Here is a 19,105-nt window from a genome sequence, read left to right on the forward strand (position 1 = left end):
GTAAAATTCTGATCATCCCTCGCAGCCGTGTAGAGTATCCATAATTATTGTAACTCCCGCGATCCTGTAGACATCGTAATCGTCTCCCGCGGTCGTGAAGACATCGTAATCGTCTCCCGCTGTCGTGAAGACATCGTAATCGTCTCCCGCGGTCGTGAAGATATCGTAATCGTCTCCCGCGGTCGTGAAGACATCGTAATCGTCTCCCGCGATTACGGCAAAGTGTTAATAATATCCTGCAGTCATGTGGAGATCATTATCGTCTTCCCCGATTGTGGCAAATTTCTGACTGTTTCCCGTGGTTGTGTGGACATTATCTTCGTCTTCTGTGATCGCGGCAATATTCTGATCATCCATCGCGGCTCTGTATATCTTATTATCGTTTTGCGCGATTGCGGTAAAATCATGATCATATCCCGCGGTCGTTTAGACATTACCATCGTCTCATGCGATCGCGGCAATATTCTGACCATCCTTCACGGCTCTGTAGATCTCATTATCATATTGCGCGATCGCGGTAAATCATGATCATATCCCGCGGTCGTTTAGACATTACCATCGTCTCATGCGATCGCGGCAATATTTTGACCATCCTTCACGGCTCTGTAGATCTCATTATCGTATTGCGCGATCGCGGTAAAATCATGATCATATCCCGCGGTCGTGTAGACATTATCATAGTCTCTCATGCGATCGCGGCAAAGTTCTGATCATCCCTCGCGGCCTTGTGGAGACATATTATCGTCTCCCGTGGTCACGGAAACGTCGCTGTTGTCATGCGCCATTGCGGTAAATTGACAATTTCAGGTAGAAATACAAAATTCACGCATAATTCCGGGTTAAAAAAAATTCATGCTTAATTCCCAGATTTCCCGGTTGGTAGTCACCCTGTTATATATATTGCAAAGGGGCGCTAGTATTTTAGTTGTGCCTAGGGCGCTGACATAGTCAAAAACGGGCCTGCTTGAGGTATGTGTTTTGTAAGCACAGTAAATACACATAAAACCTTAATGTCCCTACTCGTTCATACCCTCACATGTGTACAGGTTCCATTCTTCACAATGTGACTCGGGGCGTGCTGCTAACGGGTGTTCACTATCAATGAACCTCTCAGGCGCACAATACAAACAGCGTGGAGCACATTACGGGTGTTCCATATGTAAGCAGTCATTTGATTACTAGTGTTTTGAAAGAGGCAATACACAACGGGCGTTACAACGCTTCTAATTTTTTCTTTAAAAGATACTAATCCTATTATTGATTTGTAGTACCCTGGCAAGTTGTTAAAAAATCTTTTACCCATATAAGAAGGTGTTCTTTCCACAAGATTTAATCTATATATATAGGATATTGAAAATCTGTTAACTTTTAGCCATTTTGACAGATCTTGAAGAGCTTGATTAAAGGCTAAACTTAGTTCATGACTGTTTTTTTATTTAATGATAGCTCTCGCATCGTCAGCATATAATAAGAAACTAGGTTTAACATTCTTAGGTGAGTGTTTCCAAAACTTTCATGCTGCCGAAAGACTGTATGCTGAGCGGTTTCCCGAGTTAACCACAACAATGTCGTAAAAGCTTTGAATGTTTAGCGCAATTAATGAGGTCAACCGGAAATGTTCAGCCACAAAAGAAGAGATCAAAGGTAATAGCAGTAAGACAAGGAAAAGCTCCTGATATTTTGGCTGCAGTGTAGCAGTGGAGCTAAATCCTCACAAGTCTACCGGAATCCTCTCCAGGAACTCGGGTATTAGCAAGTCTTCGGTATGTAGGATCTTGAGGGACAATCGCATGCACTGTACTTTGTAAGCATACACCATACTATAGTTCAGTTACTAGTTAGTTTTAGTTACTATAGTTCAGTTGAATATCCTCATATTGGCAACACTGTTAAAAAGAATTTCCTGGCCACTATTGGACCTGAAGATATATTATTTCATTGCTGCCTCGGGTGAAAAATTCTGTGAGTGAAAGTGAAGTTTTCTAATTATTTATCATATAGGTGGTACTTTCCCCGTGCGGTACCGGGTTAGAATAGCACCGCAGCCTTCTCGGGCTTGTCGTAAGAGGCGACTAAAAGGGTGACCGACAAACTCACTGGGAGTCCCTGGGAGTGCCCCTGTTGTGTTGCAGGGGTTGATGTGTGCTCTGCACTGCCGATGGGTTTATCAGTGGGTCGTGAGAAACCAGCCACTTCGGTCCTTGGTCAGGGAGTGCGGCATGGATGCAGAGGTCGGGCTCTGCATTGCGACGGGCGACCCCCGGCATGTCAGGTATCCGGTGCTGGGCAAACGGAGGTCGGGCCCCGGGGAACCGGGGTAGGGGTTTTTTGTCCCCGAGGGTATACCCGTTCCTGACTGATTCCGGGCCGCTCCTTGCCGCACGATGCGCTGGAGAAAACACGATGAGTTTTAATAAAAATCCTACAAACACATCATTGAATAGGAGCTCAAATGAGCAAAATGAAGCGTCTGAAGTGGAGCAGAACCCCTTTGATCGAAGCTCCAAGCTTAAGAGGTCGCCACCACCGAAAAACGTAAGGACATCTCCGCCACCTGCACCTTTCAAGTGCTCTACGTTCCCCCCGTTAGGATCCCTTTCGGCAAGTGGAGCTGGAAACGGTCCAGAAAATGTTGGCGATGTAGATGTCGAACTGGCATTGCCGGGAACTGTTGTAGGGATGCCGAAGGAAACCTTCACAGCGACGTCGCGGTCGGAAAGCTCTGAGATTGTGCTTCTGCGTCAGGAATATCTTGACGCAGATAGTAACATTGAAACCCGGCTCCGTGACATGGAAAAGACGATTAAGGCTATGCTGGACACCTTCCGGACCCAGAGAGCCGTAAACCAAGTGGTAAAAAATGGAATGGCAAAACTAGAGGATGACCTTGGCTTCGTCTTTGCCTGCCGTCTGGTAAGCAAGGCGACCATGGAAAAGATTGCCGAAAAGGTGGTGTCCCTGCCCGATGAAAGAGCGCTGCCTTCTAAGAAACGCCGGAGGCCTTCCACATTGGAGAGTCCTCCAAAAAGAGAAGAAGGTGTCCAGACCAAAAAGACCACGGTAAAGGCCAAGGCGACTCAGACGGACCTCTCGTCTGCTGTGCCCAGACCCTTTTCAGACGTAGCTGCATCTCGAGCGAGGCGCCAACTGGCACAGCAACCCACGACCCCTCTTCAGGGAAGTTCCCGAAAGGGGTCAGTGGTGGAGACACCTGGGGCTGTTTGGGAAAAACGCCTTTCCAAAAAGGAGAAGAGGCAATTGAGGCGGGCGGAGGTCGCCTCCATGAAAAATGAGGCAGTGAAGGCACAGCCAACTGGCGCGGCCCAAACTGGGCCCGGTTCGGTGCCTGCACCTAAAAGGTTGCGGCCAAAAAAGCCCAGGATGGAGGCAATCATTGTCAAACCCTCAGGGGGGAGATCTTTTGCCGAGGTCTTGGGTGCAATCAAGGCCAATGCTAAGCCAGAGCAGACCGATACGGTTGTACGGTCTATTAGACAAACCCGGGGCGGGGACGTTCTCCTTGAACTGGGTAGGTCGAAAGACAAAGCAGCCTTTACTGCCGAACTGAAGGCAGCTGTCGAAGGCCAGGGCACCGTACGTTCTCTTGAGCCAAAGACATCAGTCGAGGTTCGAGACATTGATTGTGTGTCGACGGAGGCTGATGTTGTGGAAGCCCTGAAGAAAGCTATCCCCGAGCTTGGTGGGCAAACGGCTTTTCTGAAGGTGTGGCTCACAAAACCGAATAGGAGCCAGCAGCGGATGGCGGTCGCCGAAATGGCAGACGCACATGCCAATAAGGTGCTGGCACTCCAACATCTGAGAGTCGGCTGGGTCAACTGCAGGCTCAGACGGAGAGTGGAAGTAAAGAGGTGTTTTAAATGCCTCTGTTTCGGCCATTCCTCCCGAAACTGCAAGGGACCCGACCGAAGCAAGAATTGCCTTCGGTGCGGGGAGGTCGGTCACATCCGTAAGGACTGCCAAGTCGAGTCCTGTTTTCTTTGCAAAGAAAATGGGCTCGCTGAAAAACACTTGAAGCATATAGCTGGGTCTGGACAGTGCAGTGCATTTAAATCTGCACTACAACAAGCGAAAGCCCTCCCACGAAGATAAGAATCCTTCAATGCAATCTTGAGCGATCCAGGACGGCTGACGCACTTCTATGTCAGCTTGCCCTAGAACACGATGTCGACGCGCTTTTAGTCAGCGAACAGTACCAGCACCGTGATAGGGATCCAGCTTTTTGGTTCCCTGATAGTCTTGGTACTGCTGCAATCTGGGCGCGTAATGCAGCTACAGTACAAGTACGGGGTCACGCGAAGGGCCGAGGTTTCGTTTGGGTTCGGTGCCGGGATGTCACTTACTTTAGTGTCTACCTCACTCCCAATGAGGCCATCCGTGACTTTCGTGAGAAGATAGACCGCCTGGAAGAGAGCGTGCGCAATACCTCAGGACACATCGTCGTGGGTGGGGATTTTAATGCTAGGGCTGTCGAGTGGGGAATGACCCTCACAAATTCCCGGGGCAAGTACATTCTGGACTTTGCTGCCAGAGCCGGACTCGTTGTCGTCAACGAGGGCAACACGCCAACTTTCCGGCGCCCTGGGATGCGGGGAACGATCCCAGACATTACCCTTGCATCTGAGTCTCTTTTGCCAAGGATCAGAGCCTGGAGAGTCCTGGAGGATTACACGGCCAGTGACCACCAGTACATAATTTTTGACGTCCTGGATGGTCACCAGAGACAAGTGGCAGCGTTTCGTCAAGTGCCCGTTCGATGGAACATTAAAAAACTGGACGTGGCAAAATTCAATGGAGCCATCCTACGAAGAACGCCGGTGGTTCATCCTGCAACTGGCGTGCCTCACGCAGAGGCGTTAGTTGCATCCACGATGAAACTGATTGTCTCGGCCTGCGATGAGTCTATGCCTCGCAGGAGATACTGGTGCAATAAGCGTCCTGTGTACTGGTGGACTGCCGAGATTGCGGAATTGCATCAAGCGGCATTGAGGGCCAGAAGACTTGCTACCAGGGCTAGAGAACCCCTAGACAGACGGCGTAAGTCGGATGCTTATAGGGTGGCTAGGAGGTATCTTCGTCGAGCCATCAATCGGAGTAAACGCAGTTGCTGGGATAAATTAAGGGACGATGTTGATTCCAACCCGTGGGGCCTGGGTTACAAACTTGTAACCAAGAAACTTGGAACCCGCTCTCCACCTTCCGTCATGGACAGGGTCACTATGGAGAGGATAGTCGAGTCCCTTTTCCCGGCTCACGCGTTGCGCCCACTGCGGGATTATGGAAGGGTGGACGACGTCCCACTTTTCAGCCCTGAAGAGCTGGTGGCGGCCGTCATATCCCTGAAGAACAACAAGGCTCCTGGTCCCGATGGGGTGCCCGGTGAAGTCCTCAAGAAGGTTTTGACTACCAACCCCTTGATCCTTTTGAGCATGTATAACGCCTGCCTGGTTGAAGGGGTTTTCCCCTTGTGCTGGAAGACAGCTAGGCTTGTGCTTGTTGGGAAGGGCAAGGGAGACCCAGATCTGCCATCCTCTTACAGACCTCTGTGTATGTTGGATACGGCTGGCAAAGTCCTCGAGAAATTGATCCGTTCCCGGCTAAATTCAGCCGTTGTCGCTGCGGGGGACATCTCCCCTCGTCAGTATGGATTCAGGATGGGGCGATCAACGATTGATGCGATTGAGGAGGTGAAGCAAGCCGTGATGAGAGCTGAGGATTTTACCCACTACTCTCGCAGGGTTGTGCTGCTCGTAACGCTCGATGTGCGAAATGCATTTAATTCGGCGAGGTGGTGGGATATGCTGGATGCTCTGGAGAACACCTTCCACGTGCCGGCATACCTCATGCGCATCATAGAGGATTATCTACGGTTTCGCCTCCTAACGTATGACACTGCGGAGGGCCCGCGGACGATGAGTGTCACTTCTGGTGCTGCCCAAGGTTCCATACTCGGCCCAGACCTCTGGAACGTCGCTTATGACAGCCTTCTGAGGTCTGAAATGCCTGAGGAAACAGTCTTGGTTGGGTACGCAGACGACGTTGCAGCTTTGATAGCTGCACGTAGCGTTGAGCTGGCTCAGCTAAAGCTAAACCGAGTCATGCGTACCATAAACGCATGGATGGCAGACCACGGTCTCTCGCTTGCTCTGGGCAAAACCTAGATCGTGATTTTGACAAAAAAACGGATTGACACCATCATGCCGTTGAGGGTGGGAGCCGTCGAGGTTCAAACTGTTCGTTCTGCCAAGTATCTTGGGGTCATGGTAGACAGCAAGCTTAGCTGGCGGGATCAGATCTTCCGTACAGCGGACAAGGCCGCTAGGGTGGTTTCTTCTCTTAGCCGGTTGATGGCCAATGTTGGAGGGCCTCGGTCCAGTCGTAGAAGGCTGTTAATGTCTTCGGTCCAGTCCGTACTCTTGTACGGTGCGGAGGTGTGGGCAGACGCACTAAATAAGGAGGCATACAGGATGCGGCTCGCCCGAGTGCAGCGTCAGGCAGCACTGAGGGTAGCATCTGCCTACCGAACAGTGTCCGAGCCCGCCGTCCTGGTGATTGCTGGAGTCATCCCCGTCAAACTTTTGGCGGCGGAGAGAAAGGCAATTTACCGGCGCCGTGGGGAGGACGAGGCACGAACAGAGGAACGCACCCGCACCTACCAGCTGTGGCAGGAGGGCTGGGAACAGGAGACACGGGGACTCTGGACCAGGCGACTGATACAGCAAGTCCAACCTTGGGTTGATCGGCGGTACGGAGAGGTGGACTTCTACCTCACCCAATTTCTGACGGGACACGGCTTTTTCCGGTCGTACCTGTTCAGGATGGGCAAAGCCGTGTCACCCGACTGCATATACTGCCCAGGCATTCTCGATGACGTGGAACATACATTTTTCCACTGCCAGCGCTGGGAAAGGCCCCGCCTGGAGGCTCAACAGTTAATAGGACTGCTGTCGGTGGACACGGTCATACCGATTATGACGGAGGGTGAGGACAATTGGACCTGTGTGTCACATTATATCCAGGGTATTCTCCGCGCCAAGAAGATCGACCTTGACCGGGATGCGGTTGTAGGTCATTAAGAATCGAAATGCCAGAAACGGTGCGAGCCCTGAGGGCTTAGGTCACATGTTGGCCTGACTTGAAGTAATGTGACAAACAATTCCAGGTCTGTGTCCAACAGAGTAGAGGGGGTTTTTTAGTGAGTAGTCTGACAATTTTCAGGAGTCTCACACTACAGGCTGGCTACCTGTGTGCGTAAAAGCATTTTCCCTCCTCTCCCTAAAAAAAAAAAAAAAAAAAATAGGTGGTACTTGATAATCCAACATTTAATAGTTTCACAGTCAGTAATCCTATGCTGCATAAGGAAATAACTTAGCTTAAAGGTATATTTTGGTAATTTGACATCCCCCTATACACTCCCAGTGCTGTAAATGTTGTATTATCAAGATTCGCTTGTAGTGTAAAGTTATTGTGTTTCTTGTAACGAGATGACACTCTTTCCCACTCAATAGTCTGCTATCCCAACAAAAATCCTTACAACCGATGCTCCTTTACCATTATTATCACTACTGTAGGTCAAAAGTGATAGTTTGTATTAAACTTACGAACACGAAAATCAGTGATTGTATCAGCCATGATATCAATCTGTGCGTCCTCCCAAGCATCGGCTCCTGTCAACCCAGCTAGTCTGCCGAGGTAGCGCTCGATGGCCAGAGACTGATGCATCAGCTTACCATCCACCTCCAGCAATGGGACCTTGCCAAACGGGGTCTCTACACACACATTCACATGTAAACATTTTCATGATGGGTTAGCCTCTGGATCGAAAATTGCAATATAAAATGGTTTACGTTACCTTTCTTGTAAAACGATCCTTGATGTAGTCGATTTTAACTACACCAAGGATCGTTTGACGCAAAAGGTAACGTAAACCGTAAACATTGACTTTTATACTGAAGTAGGCATCTAACCTATACACACCAGCTGTTTTCATTCAAAAAGAACATCGTTGAGTTAGCTACTAACAGAGTGTGCCTCAGTCTGAAATTCTGACATGACATAAAAGATGCTATCACTCACAATTAATAAGTCATCTTATCAGTTTGACTTGGTTAAAAAGTAGGCAAACTCTACACAAATTGGTAATTTACCCCAGCATACTCTATTGGTGGCTCTATTCACCTACATTCATTTTGCTTCTAAAACGGGTGACAACTTACCATGGGAGTGGGATATCTAGTTCTATCAATCGTAAACGATGTAAATTCAGTTAAAAGCCATTAGTTCGTAAATTCAGTAGCAAAGGTCAGTTGTGAAGGGGGTGACATTTATATAATAGAAGATTCTCCTAAAAAGGTTTTCAAGGGTAGATGCTTCCTGAAAAATAGATTAAAGTAGATGTGGTACTAAGTAGACCTATATACTGACCAGCTTTCTTTGCTGGCCAATCTCCGAACTCCATCCTCACTTCTTCATAGTCTGCTTCCAAAATTTCTAGCAAAAATCTGATGGGCTCGCAGATACCCTTCAAATTGAAGTAAGTCAGCTTATACTTTGGTGCCATTTTCTGAAATTATTATCATATGGTATTAGTGCCTAAAAAGCTATGAATTTTGCGTCCAAGTTTTATAATTGCAAATCAAAAGTTACCGGTACCGGTTTAAGATCAAACACATTTAGTGATTATTATCATAGACAAAAAGAATTAAATATAGACCGTCAGCTGTGCTGCGGTTACCATAGGTTCTGGCGCACAACGCTTGGAGCGCCATTGTAGTTACGGCGTACGCGCTACGTAAACTTTAGCGGTGTGCGCTGGAACCTATGGTAACCATGGTAACTGCAGCACGGCTGACAGTCTATATTTAATTCTTTTTGTCTATGTTATTATGGCTTTCAAAACTAATGTTATTCTAATATGAAAAATTCTACATGAATTTATCCTATGCCAGTTAGAGTTAATTTCAATGCCTGGTTAAGATATGAACCATATGGCAGTTTTTCTTCTTCTCTAAATCTGAACTAAATTTGAAGATAACCCCCTTAAAACGGTTATTACTATATGACCTCTATGCAACCTTCCAACAATCCAACAGCTTAAACTAAAAATCACATAGACCAATAATACAAGCAATCTTTATTTACATTTTTTGACATGGAAAAATAATAAAACTTTTTCCATTTAGATTAATAAAAAGCTGGTACTCCAGCCCCAGTCTTCTTTCTTGTCCTCCTTAGACACATGCTGCTGGCCCTTAACGTTGCACAGATGGTTTTCAACCTTATCCAGTTCATCACTAAACTGTAAGGTTTCTTCCATTTTTCTGTGAGGCGTTCTGCCATTGCTCTGAGCAAGGTCTGAAATTCTTTGCCTAGCATTCCGTCCACAGGCGTGACTAGTGGGGTGAAAGAAGCATTTCTTGTTTCTGTTATTGTTAAATATTTTTTCTTCTTCTCTCTTTCTGCATTCTCCAGAACTTTTTCGTATGGGAGGTTCAAGTACGATGGAGCATCAGTGTCAACGACACGTACATCGAATAATGCTTCCGTCTGAACCTCCCATACACCCCTACAAGCCAAGTCTGCTTTTAGTGCTGCAGCATCCAATGACCCTTGCTCAGAGATCATTGGTTCTCGAACACAGTTTCCCCATGCTAGCTCCATCAAGCTTCCAAGGGTATCCCTTACCTCATTATGTCTTCTTATTATCAACCCACCTGTGCGACAGTTAAGGGCATGTTCCATACTGAAGTTTTTGCCACAGCCATCACATGAAGAGGGGAGGTGTATTGGAGTTTTCCCATATCTTAGTGCAAGAGCATCTCTGAACTCCAGTGGAGAAAGATCTAAATTAAGTTTTTTTAATGGAATACATGACAGCCATCCACTGTGTTTCGCTTTAGTATATTTGCTCCTCGCAAGATAAGTTTTTGTTGTTTTAGAGGAAGATTTTGAATAGTCGATTTCAAAATGTTTTCTTCTTCTAATCTTCTCTCTTTCAAGTCCTTTTTTGTGATAACCAAATGTTCTTCATGTTCTTGCATGCTTATTTTCCTCTTAGTTTTTAGAGAGTCTATGATGAATTTACAGCATTTATTTGAAGCTCGGAACAATGCTTTTCCCTGAGCGGTAGGATCAACTAAACCAATTCCTCCATTTTTTACTTGCAGATGTAATATTTTTTGTTCATCTTGGTTTAGATGACAGCCAAATAAAGCAGGAAATATATTTTGTTCTATTGAGTTTTTTATCAGATAAAAATTAATGTCTTCACTTTCAACAACTCTTTGAAAAAAATTCCATTCGACTTGTATGGTTTTTGTGGCAACAGTATGTGCAGATTGTGGATATTTTTCAGCAACATTCGCCAGACTTACCAAATGACTATTCCACTTTTCCACCTTCTTTTTAATAAAGAAATCCTTTTCTGTTTTGTCACATCCAACAAATCCTCCTAAAAAACTACTCCCAGTAACAATCTGTAATCCTGATATGTTGGCTAGGTCTAATGGGGTCGCCGGAATTTTATCCCCCTGGAATTTTACCCCCTGGGCAAAGCTGACGTCACTATGACGTAGTAACCTGAGTGGCCAAAAGTTTGTTCGCGGCCGGAATTTTACCCCCGCGGATTTGGAAGTCTTAATGAAAATAGCCAGAGCGTGATTAATTAGATTAGCGATAAAAACCGGAATTTTACCCCCTGTCCATATAACTAGCGTTTCGACAACTGAAGATGTACGGGCCGGATTTTTACCCCCCGGAATTTTACCCCCGGAATTTTACCCCCTAGCCGATTTTAGAAATGAAATGATTGATTTTCTCATTTCTGTTTTTAATTAATTGTAAACATTTCATTATTTAGTATTTCATGATGGGTTAGCCTCTGGATCGTAAATTGCAATATAAAAATGGTTTATTTTACCTTTTTGCGTCGAACGATCCGTGTGTAGTTAGTACAACTACAGCTGTTTCATACCACTAGGGTACATCATCAGGTTGTTGGCAGAACGTTAGATAAAACAGCATTCATTCATAGATGAACTTGTCGAAATAAATATGTCTATATACACATAATACACGAAAAACATTTAAAAAACATTTAAAAAACACGAATTTACGAACTTGGCCAAGTAACGAACACACGAGACAGGCGCCGATGGATGTTGCGTCATGACTGCTGTCGTGTGTCCAAGCATCAGCTGTTACCCCTCCCCCCCAACTCCTTTATCAGGACCAGTTTTGTTTTGGTTTAAATGAATGCCATGGTCTACAATACTGCCATTCATTTAAACCAAAACAAAACTGGTCCTGATAAAGGAGTTGGGGGGGAGGGGTAACAGCTGATGCTTGGACACACGACAGCAGTCATGACGCAACATCCATCGGCGCCTGTCTCGTGTGTTCGTTACTTGGCCAAGTTCGTAAATTCGTGTTTTTTAAATGTTTTTCGTGTATTATGTGTATATAGACATATTTATTTCGACAAGTTCATCTATGAATGAATGCTGTTTTATCTAACGTTCTGCCAACAACCTGATGATGTACCCTAGTGGTATGAAACAGCTGTAGTTGTACTAACTACACACGGATCGTTCGACGCAAAAAGGTAAAATAAACCATTTTTATATTATTTAGTAGCCTATCTTTATGTATTTATTTTGTAAAGAAATGTTCGAAACAATTATCATTCAGTTGATTGTTTATACGTCATATTAACCAACTGTTGGCTTCAAAGATCGAATCCTAATACTAAAATCTCAAAATTAAAATTAAAAACCTGTTCGTTTAGTTAATGTTACAAAGAAATTAATTAAGGCTACTTAATAATAAAATGTTTACTATTAAATTAAAACAGAATGAAGATAATTAATCATTCTCACTAATTTATACATCTGGCCAGGGGGAAAATTCCGGGGGTAAAAATCCGGGCCGTACACTCTAGGTTTTTATAATTTGATGTGTTCTGATTAAATTCACAACCGTGAAAATATATGTTCAATTCCGCGTTTAATCCATTGAGCTGATGTCACGAAACTCAAAAGTTCGCGGCCGGAATTTTACCCCCTGGTTTGTGACGTCACGTTTGCCCAGGGGGTAAAATTCCAGGGGGATAAAAATCCGCTACCCCGTCTAATGTTGATGGATCAGATTAAAACATAGACCGAAAATACATTCAAGAACAACAACAACCTTCAGGGCCGGATTTAGCATTTTTGCGCCCCTAGGCCCAAAACAATTTTCCGCCCCCTAGTCTGGTCACAGTTACTTTCCTTCAAACCTTTATTAAAAACTATATCACGACCATAGGCTTAAGTTAATTGCTTGAATACCACTCTTCGTCGGAATCGTTGCATTGCAAGTTTTTTTTAAGAATTGACTTGTTTAGCATTAACAAAATGCCATCTTAAACATTTTTAGCAAATTTGTGCCTTTACTAAATGCTCACGTTTGTGGCCGTGGCCGCCGTGGGACTGAAACAAAACAACTCAACTCACCGAGCATTCATGCAAAAAAAAACATGGCCATTAGATTCCAATTCAGGGTCAAAAACATGAACTCCATATAGTACGTGATACCATAGATTAAACATACTCCTTTAGTAGATTTGTCATCGTTTTGGATTAGCCTAGCTGAAAACAATTCTTTTTATTTAAGGAGTATGTCTTATCCATATTTAAACCTATTATCCAAAATAAAACATTCTAATCATTAAAAATAGGTCGTCTCCTGTTTATATCAAAAGAAATTAAAACCCACATCATAGAACTAACCCTAAAATAATAGAAACAAAATTACGTGATAACTAACGTCAAGTGTCACCAACATAAACTAGACATTGACAAATTTTGAATTAACAATGTCATAAGAAGTCGACTTGAGTGAGTTATATTTAATCTATGGTTGTACTGCATCTAGGCTTTGACTATTCAATGATCTAGGTTATATTTCCAAAGCAAAACAGAGCAATATTCCGGCCAACCATACCGATCCTTAGGTCTGAGGAGAAAATTACAGCATTAATGGTGATTTGGAGGGTATTGAATTTTTCTAAAATATAATGCAAACTGAAATTAATATTTTTTCTTAAATTTTAAAGGTAAATTCGTCGTTATTTTGATATTCAAAACAACGTATTATATATTTGTATTGGTTAATAACTTTTGTTTTGTGAAGTGAGGGTGGTAAAAATGTCTACCACGCATGCGCCCCTAATCACTCTGATCAGATAGTACCGAGCCCGAGCCAGCATAGTGGCAATGCAGTGGCAAAACTATGCGTACCGCTAGGGTGCTTGTCAACGTCAACATCCCTAAAGCCTACTCCCGTATAACCCGGGGCTATAGAATACATATTGCCCCGCGTATAACCGGTGTTCGCTACCAATTTTGCAACGAAATTGATGCGTAGTTCTGAAAAATAGTTTAAGTTTCCTAACAATTATTTCCTCTTACGAACCTCAGAATCACAACGCTTAAACAGGCAGTTTTTTTTATCAACTAAGACTATTTATTTTCATTTTTAGATATAAAAAAAATCCTCTCGGTTGTGCGCCCTCTGGGACCTTGCGCCCATAGGCCCGGGCCTACCGGGCCTATTGGGAAATCCGGCCCTGACAACCTTTACATTAAACAACTATTTTTAGAAGAGGAAACATTAAATGTTTCCTCAAAATTTTTTTGTAGCTTGGTCATAATCATTCTCATTGGCTTATCTCAACATGGCAAAAGCATAGCTACACACAAATAGAACATTGTGTTTTAGCGAATTTCCCAAATAGGAAATAAGCTATTACCGTAGGTCTCATGGTAAGACCTAGACCAGGGACAGATTTACTTTTTCGTTTAGAGATCCCCAGAGGCCAAAAACTCTATCCGTTCAATTTCATTAAGTATCACGTTTATAAATGGGCCCGAGCCCAGGGACGCAAGAGTTTTTGGTTTTGTTGGGGGCGCAAGCAATAGAAAATATATTGTAAATATTTTAAATCGCGCGACTGTGGAATCCTCCTCACTCTCGATAAATAGGTGGCTCGACAGACGTTCCTAAAGTGGTTTTATGTTAAATGCTCGTTCATTTTCAAGATGAGCTCATTCGCAATTCTCAATCACATTCTGGTTGTTTTAATGAAAACATTTTCCTCCAATGCTAATGTAAAGGCAGTTTTTTTGGAATTCAAAAAATCAAATTACTAATAACGGTTGGATGGATTATAAATTTCCTTACATAAAAACCTTCCCCTGGCACTAAAGAATGCAATTAAAAAAGAACCATTAAATTCGGTGCACTCGTTCTCGAGTTATGGAATACCGTCAAAAAAAGGGATTCATTTTTATTTATACAGGGTGATTGAAAAGTCTGGGTACGGCTTAATATTTTGAAAAATAATAAACGTAGACCTACAAAACTTGGAATCAAGTTATAAGGCATATAAATCTATCTTAACACATATCCAGTGATCCGCTACCTCCTCAGGGGGACGGCCCGCCAGGAGTCAGAAGAAAATCTTAAATGGAAGCGTAGGTCAATATGCACATCAAATTAAAGGTCTTTTTAGTAGAATACAATGCCGCAAACCGCACTTCAAAAGGTTGATCCTGCGCAAAATGACAGTTGTTCAAAGATTCATTTAATTTACATTGCTATTATACGCTTTCTCCTCAGGGGGCACCACAGCCCTAGGAATCGGAAGAAAATTGTTAACGTAAGAAAAGGTCGATATGCACATCAAATTAAAGGTATTCACTTTTAGATTACGATGCCGTAAATTCAAGCTCAAAAGAATGCCTGAGTAAAAAATGGCAGCCGTTCAAAGATTCAAAATGGCGGATTCAAGAAATCTTTGAACATCTGCCATTTTGCGCAGGATCAACCTTTTGAAGTGCGGTTTGCGGCATTGTATTCTACTAAAAAAGACCTTTAATTTGATGTGCATATTGACCTATGCTTCCATTTAAGATTTTCTTCTGACTCCTTGTGGGACGTCCCCCTGAAGAGTTATTGAATCACTGAATATGTGTTAAAATAGAGTTTTATGCCCTGTAACTTTGTACCAAGTATTTTAGCTCTATCTGCATTATTTTTTAAAATATTAAGCCGTGCCCAGACTTTTCAATCACCCTGTATAGATTAATTTAATGTCATTTTTAGTGAATTTTCCATATAGGGAATAAGTTATTACCGTAGGTCTCATGATAAGACCTGGCCTCAGGACCGATTTACTTTTTTGTTTTGATGTCCCCAGAGGCCAAAAACATCATCTGTTAAAATTCATATATAAAATTCATTCCTTCGTACTCGGTTGGCGACTGGCGTATAAGTGTAACATGCTTATTGCAGTTATACTCATGCTTTGTGTTTGCAATAGGGGGAAATACAAGGTTTTAGAAAATTTGGTCCTTTCAAATTACGGTATGAAATGGTTACACATCTACCATATATCCATAATGTTTTACCATTGCACCTAAACTATAGAACTGCAATGATTGTACAAAGTACTACATCGGCCAAACATCCAGATCTTTTAAGAAACGTTTCAGAGAACACATACCAAAAAAAACAACATCCCCTCAGTCTTCAAATTTTGCCGATCACATAGTTACAAATAATCATAATTTTACAAGTATGGACAACAATATGGACATTTTAAATTTCTCACAAGATCGTTTTTATAAAAATACACTGGAGGAATTTGAGATTTACAGAGCTGTAAGATCTGACAAAGAGAACTTGCTGAACGACAAACTCTCATTTCAGTCTAATTTTATTTACAATACAGCAATCATGATACTGGATTAGAGAGAAGGGAATGGGGTGATCGGTGACAAGAGATAGGCGACGTCGTTGACCATTAGACCTACACACAACCACAGTAGTCTAGACTTTACATCCGTCTGGTACGTGTCGCTCACCTTCCCAGTAATTTTGTGTGTGTTTTTTAAATGTTAAACGTCAGTGCTCAGTGTTCAATGTTCGTGTTACCTGTTTATTCGTTTTTTTAAAACTATGATGACCTTCAGATGAAGTGATAACTTATCCTTGGAAGCTTGAAGATGACTCCACGGAGTTGAAATCGGTTGCAACATAAGCAACGAATTGGTTTTACTTAAATGCAGGTATCTAAACCACTTTAAATATTACACAGTAATCCGGAGGCTAACATTAGCATTACAACTGTATATAATTTCCCTTTAATGTACTTTAAGATTTTAATGGCACACGTTAGGTCCAAACAGTACATTTTAACATTTACTTTTGAATACTGAAGTAGCTATCCCATATGTATGGACAAGTTGTAGCCTTTTTCTAGTAAAAAAATAACATTGTTGAATGAGCCAATCACACAAAGCGCTGCTGCCAAAGTGTGCTGTATTTTATTTCGTAGTTTTTGTTAGGTGTACTGAGAAAGTTGATGTGACATAAAATATGTTTCTAACCTTAAGTATTGAATTGAATAGAATTGAAAAATTCTTTATTGTTCTTTTCAAAATACAAAAGGTACAATACAATATCTCTTTATAAACTAAGGTTGTACATAAGTTACAAAAATACTCCCGCCGCAGCAAACCTGCAGACTAAGCGAATTTTCCATTTGCCTGATTAGATTTACACTAAAATGTCTCCTTAAAAATGTCACATTTATTCCCTATTCAAATAGCATTAGTTTAACGAGTACTTAGGTTTGCTGCAACAGGGAGTGTAAAAAGTGTTTTTGGAGGGTTAAAAAGTGTTTTTTTATGTTAATAGTTTAGTAAGAAATAAATGCACTTTCCAAATTTGATCAAAATATGTTCATTTACAAGCAGTACTTCAACATACTACAACAGTTAACTTATTCTCCAAAAAAATAACATAAGAATTTAAATTTTTTTTTTGAACTTTCTTAGTAACCATTAGGCACAAAATAACGCTTCAATATACACCATAAACTCTCTCTAAACTTAGCTCAAGTTATCGTGCTAATGGACACACATATATATAGTGTGTTCAAAAAAGGTGGGGACATATATTTTACGTAGGTTGATTCCTTGGGTCAAAATAAAGAGAAAATTATGAATAACTTTTTTTCCAAAATCCCTTCATAAACCAGATATCCGCCATTCTGTATTTCTTACATAACCATTTTTATCTTGGAATTTTTTCAACCGATCTTTATGAAACTTGGTAGGCCATGTATGTTAAGGTAGAAGATACCCATGTTAGGAAGGAAAATCATCTTGATTTGACGTAAAACCTCAAAATGGCAGAGATTTTAATTTTTTAAACCTAAATTACAAAAAAAATGGTTGATTTTATGAAAAATTACAAATATAAAGTTAAATACCCCCGCCGCAGCAAACCTGCCGACTAAGCGAATTTCCATTTGTCTGAATTGATTTTCAGTTAAATATATTTTAATAACATTAGGTTCAACGAGTACCTAGGTTTGCTGCTACAAGGAAACTAATAAAGTGTGTTTTTGAGTAAAATATTGATAGATTAGTAAAAAATAAATAAATTTGATCAAAATATATCCATAAACAAGCAAACTACAACATTTGACACTATTCTCCATAAGAATAACATGGGAATTTTAAATTTACATTTTTTTAAATTTCCTTCGTTACTAATAATCTAACAAAAATACTTTTATATACTAAATTATTTTTTTTTTAAGCTCTTTAAAAAGGTCTAAAGAGAAATCGGGAAATTTTTTGTTTTGAGGGTCAAAAGTGAGAAAAAGCAATTTTTACCCCATTAAACCCCCCGTAAAGCCCCGTTCCCATGGTCCGATCGTGCTAGTTTGCGAACTCATTCAAGTTTATCCCGCTTTACACCTTTAAACCAAATTTCATCAAAATCGGACAAAAATTACTCAAGTTATCACGTTCACGGACGTATATATATATATATATATAAGTCTATATATATATACATATATAAATACCCCCGCCGCAGCAAACCTGCCGTCTAAGCGAATTTCCATTTGGCCGAATTGATTTTCAATTGATCTATTTAAATAACATTAGGTTTAACGAGTACCTAGGTTTGCTGCTACAAGGAAACTAATAAAGTAGTGTGTTTTTAGTAAAATATTGATAGCTTACTATAAAATAAATAAATTTGCCAAGTTTGATCAAAATATATCCATAAACAAGCAAACTACAACATTTTACAATATTCTCCATAAGAATAACATGGGAATTTTAAATTTACCATTTTTTAGTTTTCTCCGTAACCAATAACCGTACAAAAACACTTTGATATACTGAATTGTTTGTTCTTTTAAGCTCTTTAAGAAGGTATAGAGAAAAATTAAGAAATTTTGTGTTTTGAGGGTAAAAAGTGAGAAAAACCAATTTTTACCCCATAAAACCCCCCATAAAACCCTGTTCCCATGGTCCGATCATGCTGGATCGCGAACTCATTCAAGTTTATCCCGCCTTACACCTTCAAACCAAATTTCATCAAAATCGGATAAAAATTACTCAAGTTATCGTGTTCACGGACACATATATATATACAGGGTGATCAACTCAAGGAGGCCACCATTGGGATATCGGAAACGGTTAGAATGAGAGAAAACTTTAAATGGATGACATTCCTTTATTTTTTGTAGCAGTTAAAAATATTATTTTAGATTTTCGAAATTCAGCCGCCATTTTCCAAAATGGCGGCCAACTTTGAAATTTCTTATGAATTATTCTGTATTTGATCATGTTTTCGGATAGAACAGGCAATTTAAAAACTTTTTTATTCTTGACATTTTTTCGATAAACCCACTCGTTTAGGAGTTACAGCCTATGGAAAAATGACTTCCGGTGTACATTTTACACCATGTAGCTCCAAAACAAGCAGGTTTATAGCGAAAATGCGAAGATTAAATAAGTCAAATGAGTCTTAAAATTGCATCCACATTCCAAACATACCATAAAATCCGAATTGGTAAAATATGAATTCTGTTGTTTTAAAAAATGGCGGCCATTTTCCAAAATGGCGGCAAACTTGAAAAGTGGAAAACTGTGTATTTTATGGTCTTTTTGGAATGTGGATGCAATTTTAAGACTCATTTGACTTATTTAATCTTCGCATTTTGCTATAAACCTGCTTGTTT

General features: G+C 41.5%; 1 protein-coding gene across 1 annotated transcript in view; it reads right to left on the reverse strand.

The window, feature by feature from the left end:
• The window catches only part of LOC129001771 (glutathione S-transferase-like), a 52,071-nt gene that overhangs the window by 22,372 nt on the left and 10,594 nt on the right, over positions 1-19,105 (reverse strand). Inside the window, exons 2-3 of the mRNA XM_054429213.1 lie at positions 8,443-8,581; positions 7,620-7,787 (exon numbers count right to left, since the gene is read on the reverse strand). Coding sequence (XP_054285188.1) covers positions 7,620-7,787; positions 8,443-8,578 — 304 coding nt within the window. The 5' untranslated portion in view covers positions 8,579-8,581. The remainder of the gene's footprint in view (positions 1-7,619; positions 7,788-8,442; positions 8,582-19,105) is intronic.

Source organism: Macrosteles quadrilineatus, unplaced genomic scaffold (assembly GCF_028750875.1).
Source record: "Macrosteles quadrilineatus isolate MER2022 unplaced genomic scaffold, UCM_ALF_1.0 Scaffold_1__1_contigs__length_201487025, whole genome shotgun sequence".
Taxonomy (NCBI): Eukaryota; Metazoa; Arthropoda; class Insecta; order Hemiptera; family Cicadellidae; genus Macrosteles; species Macrosteles quadrilineatus.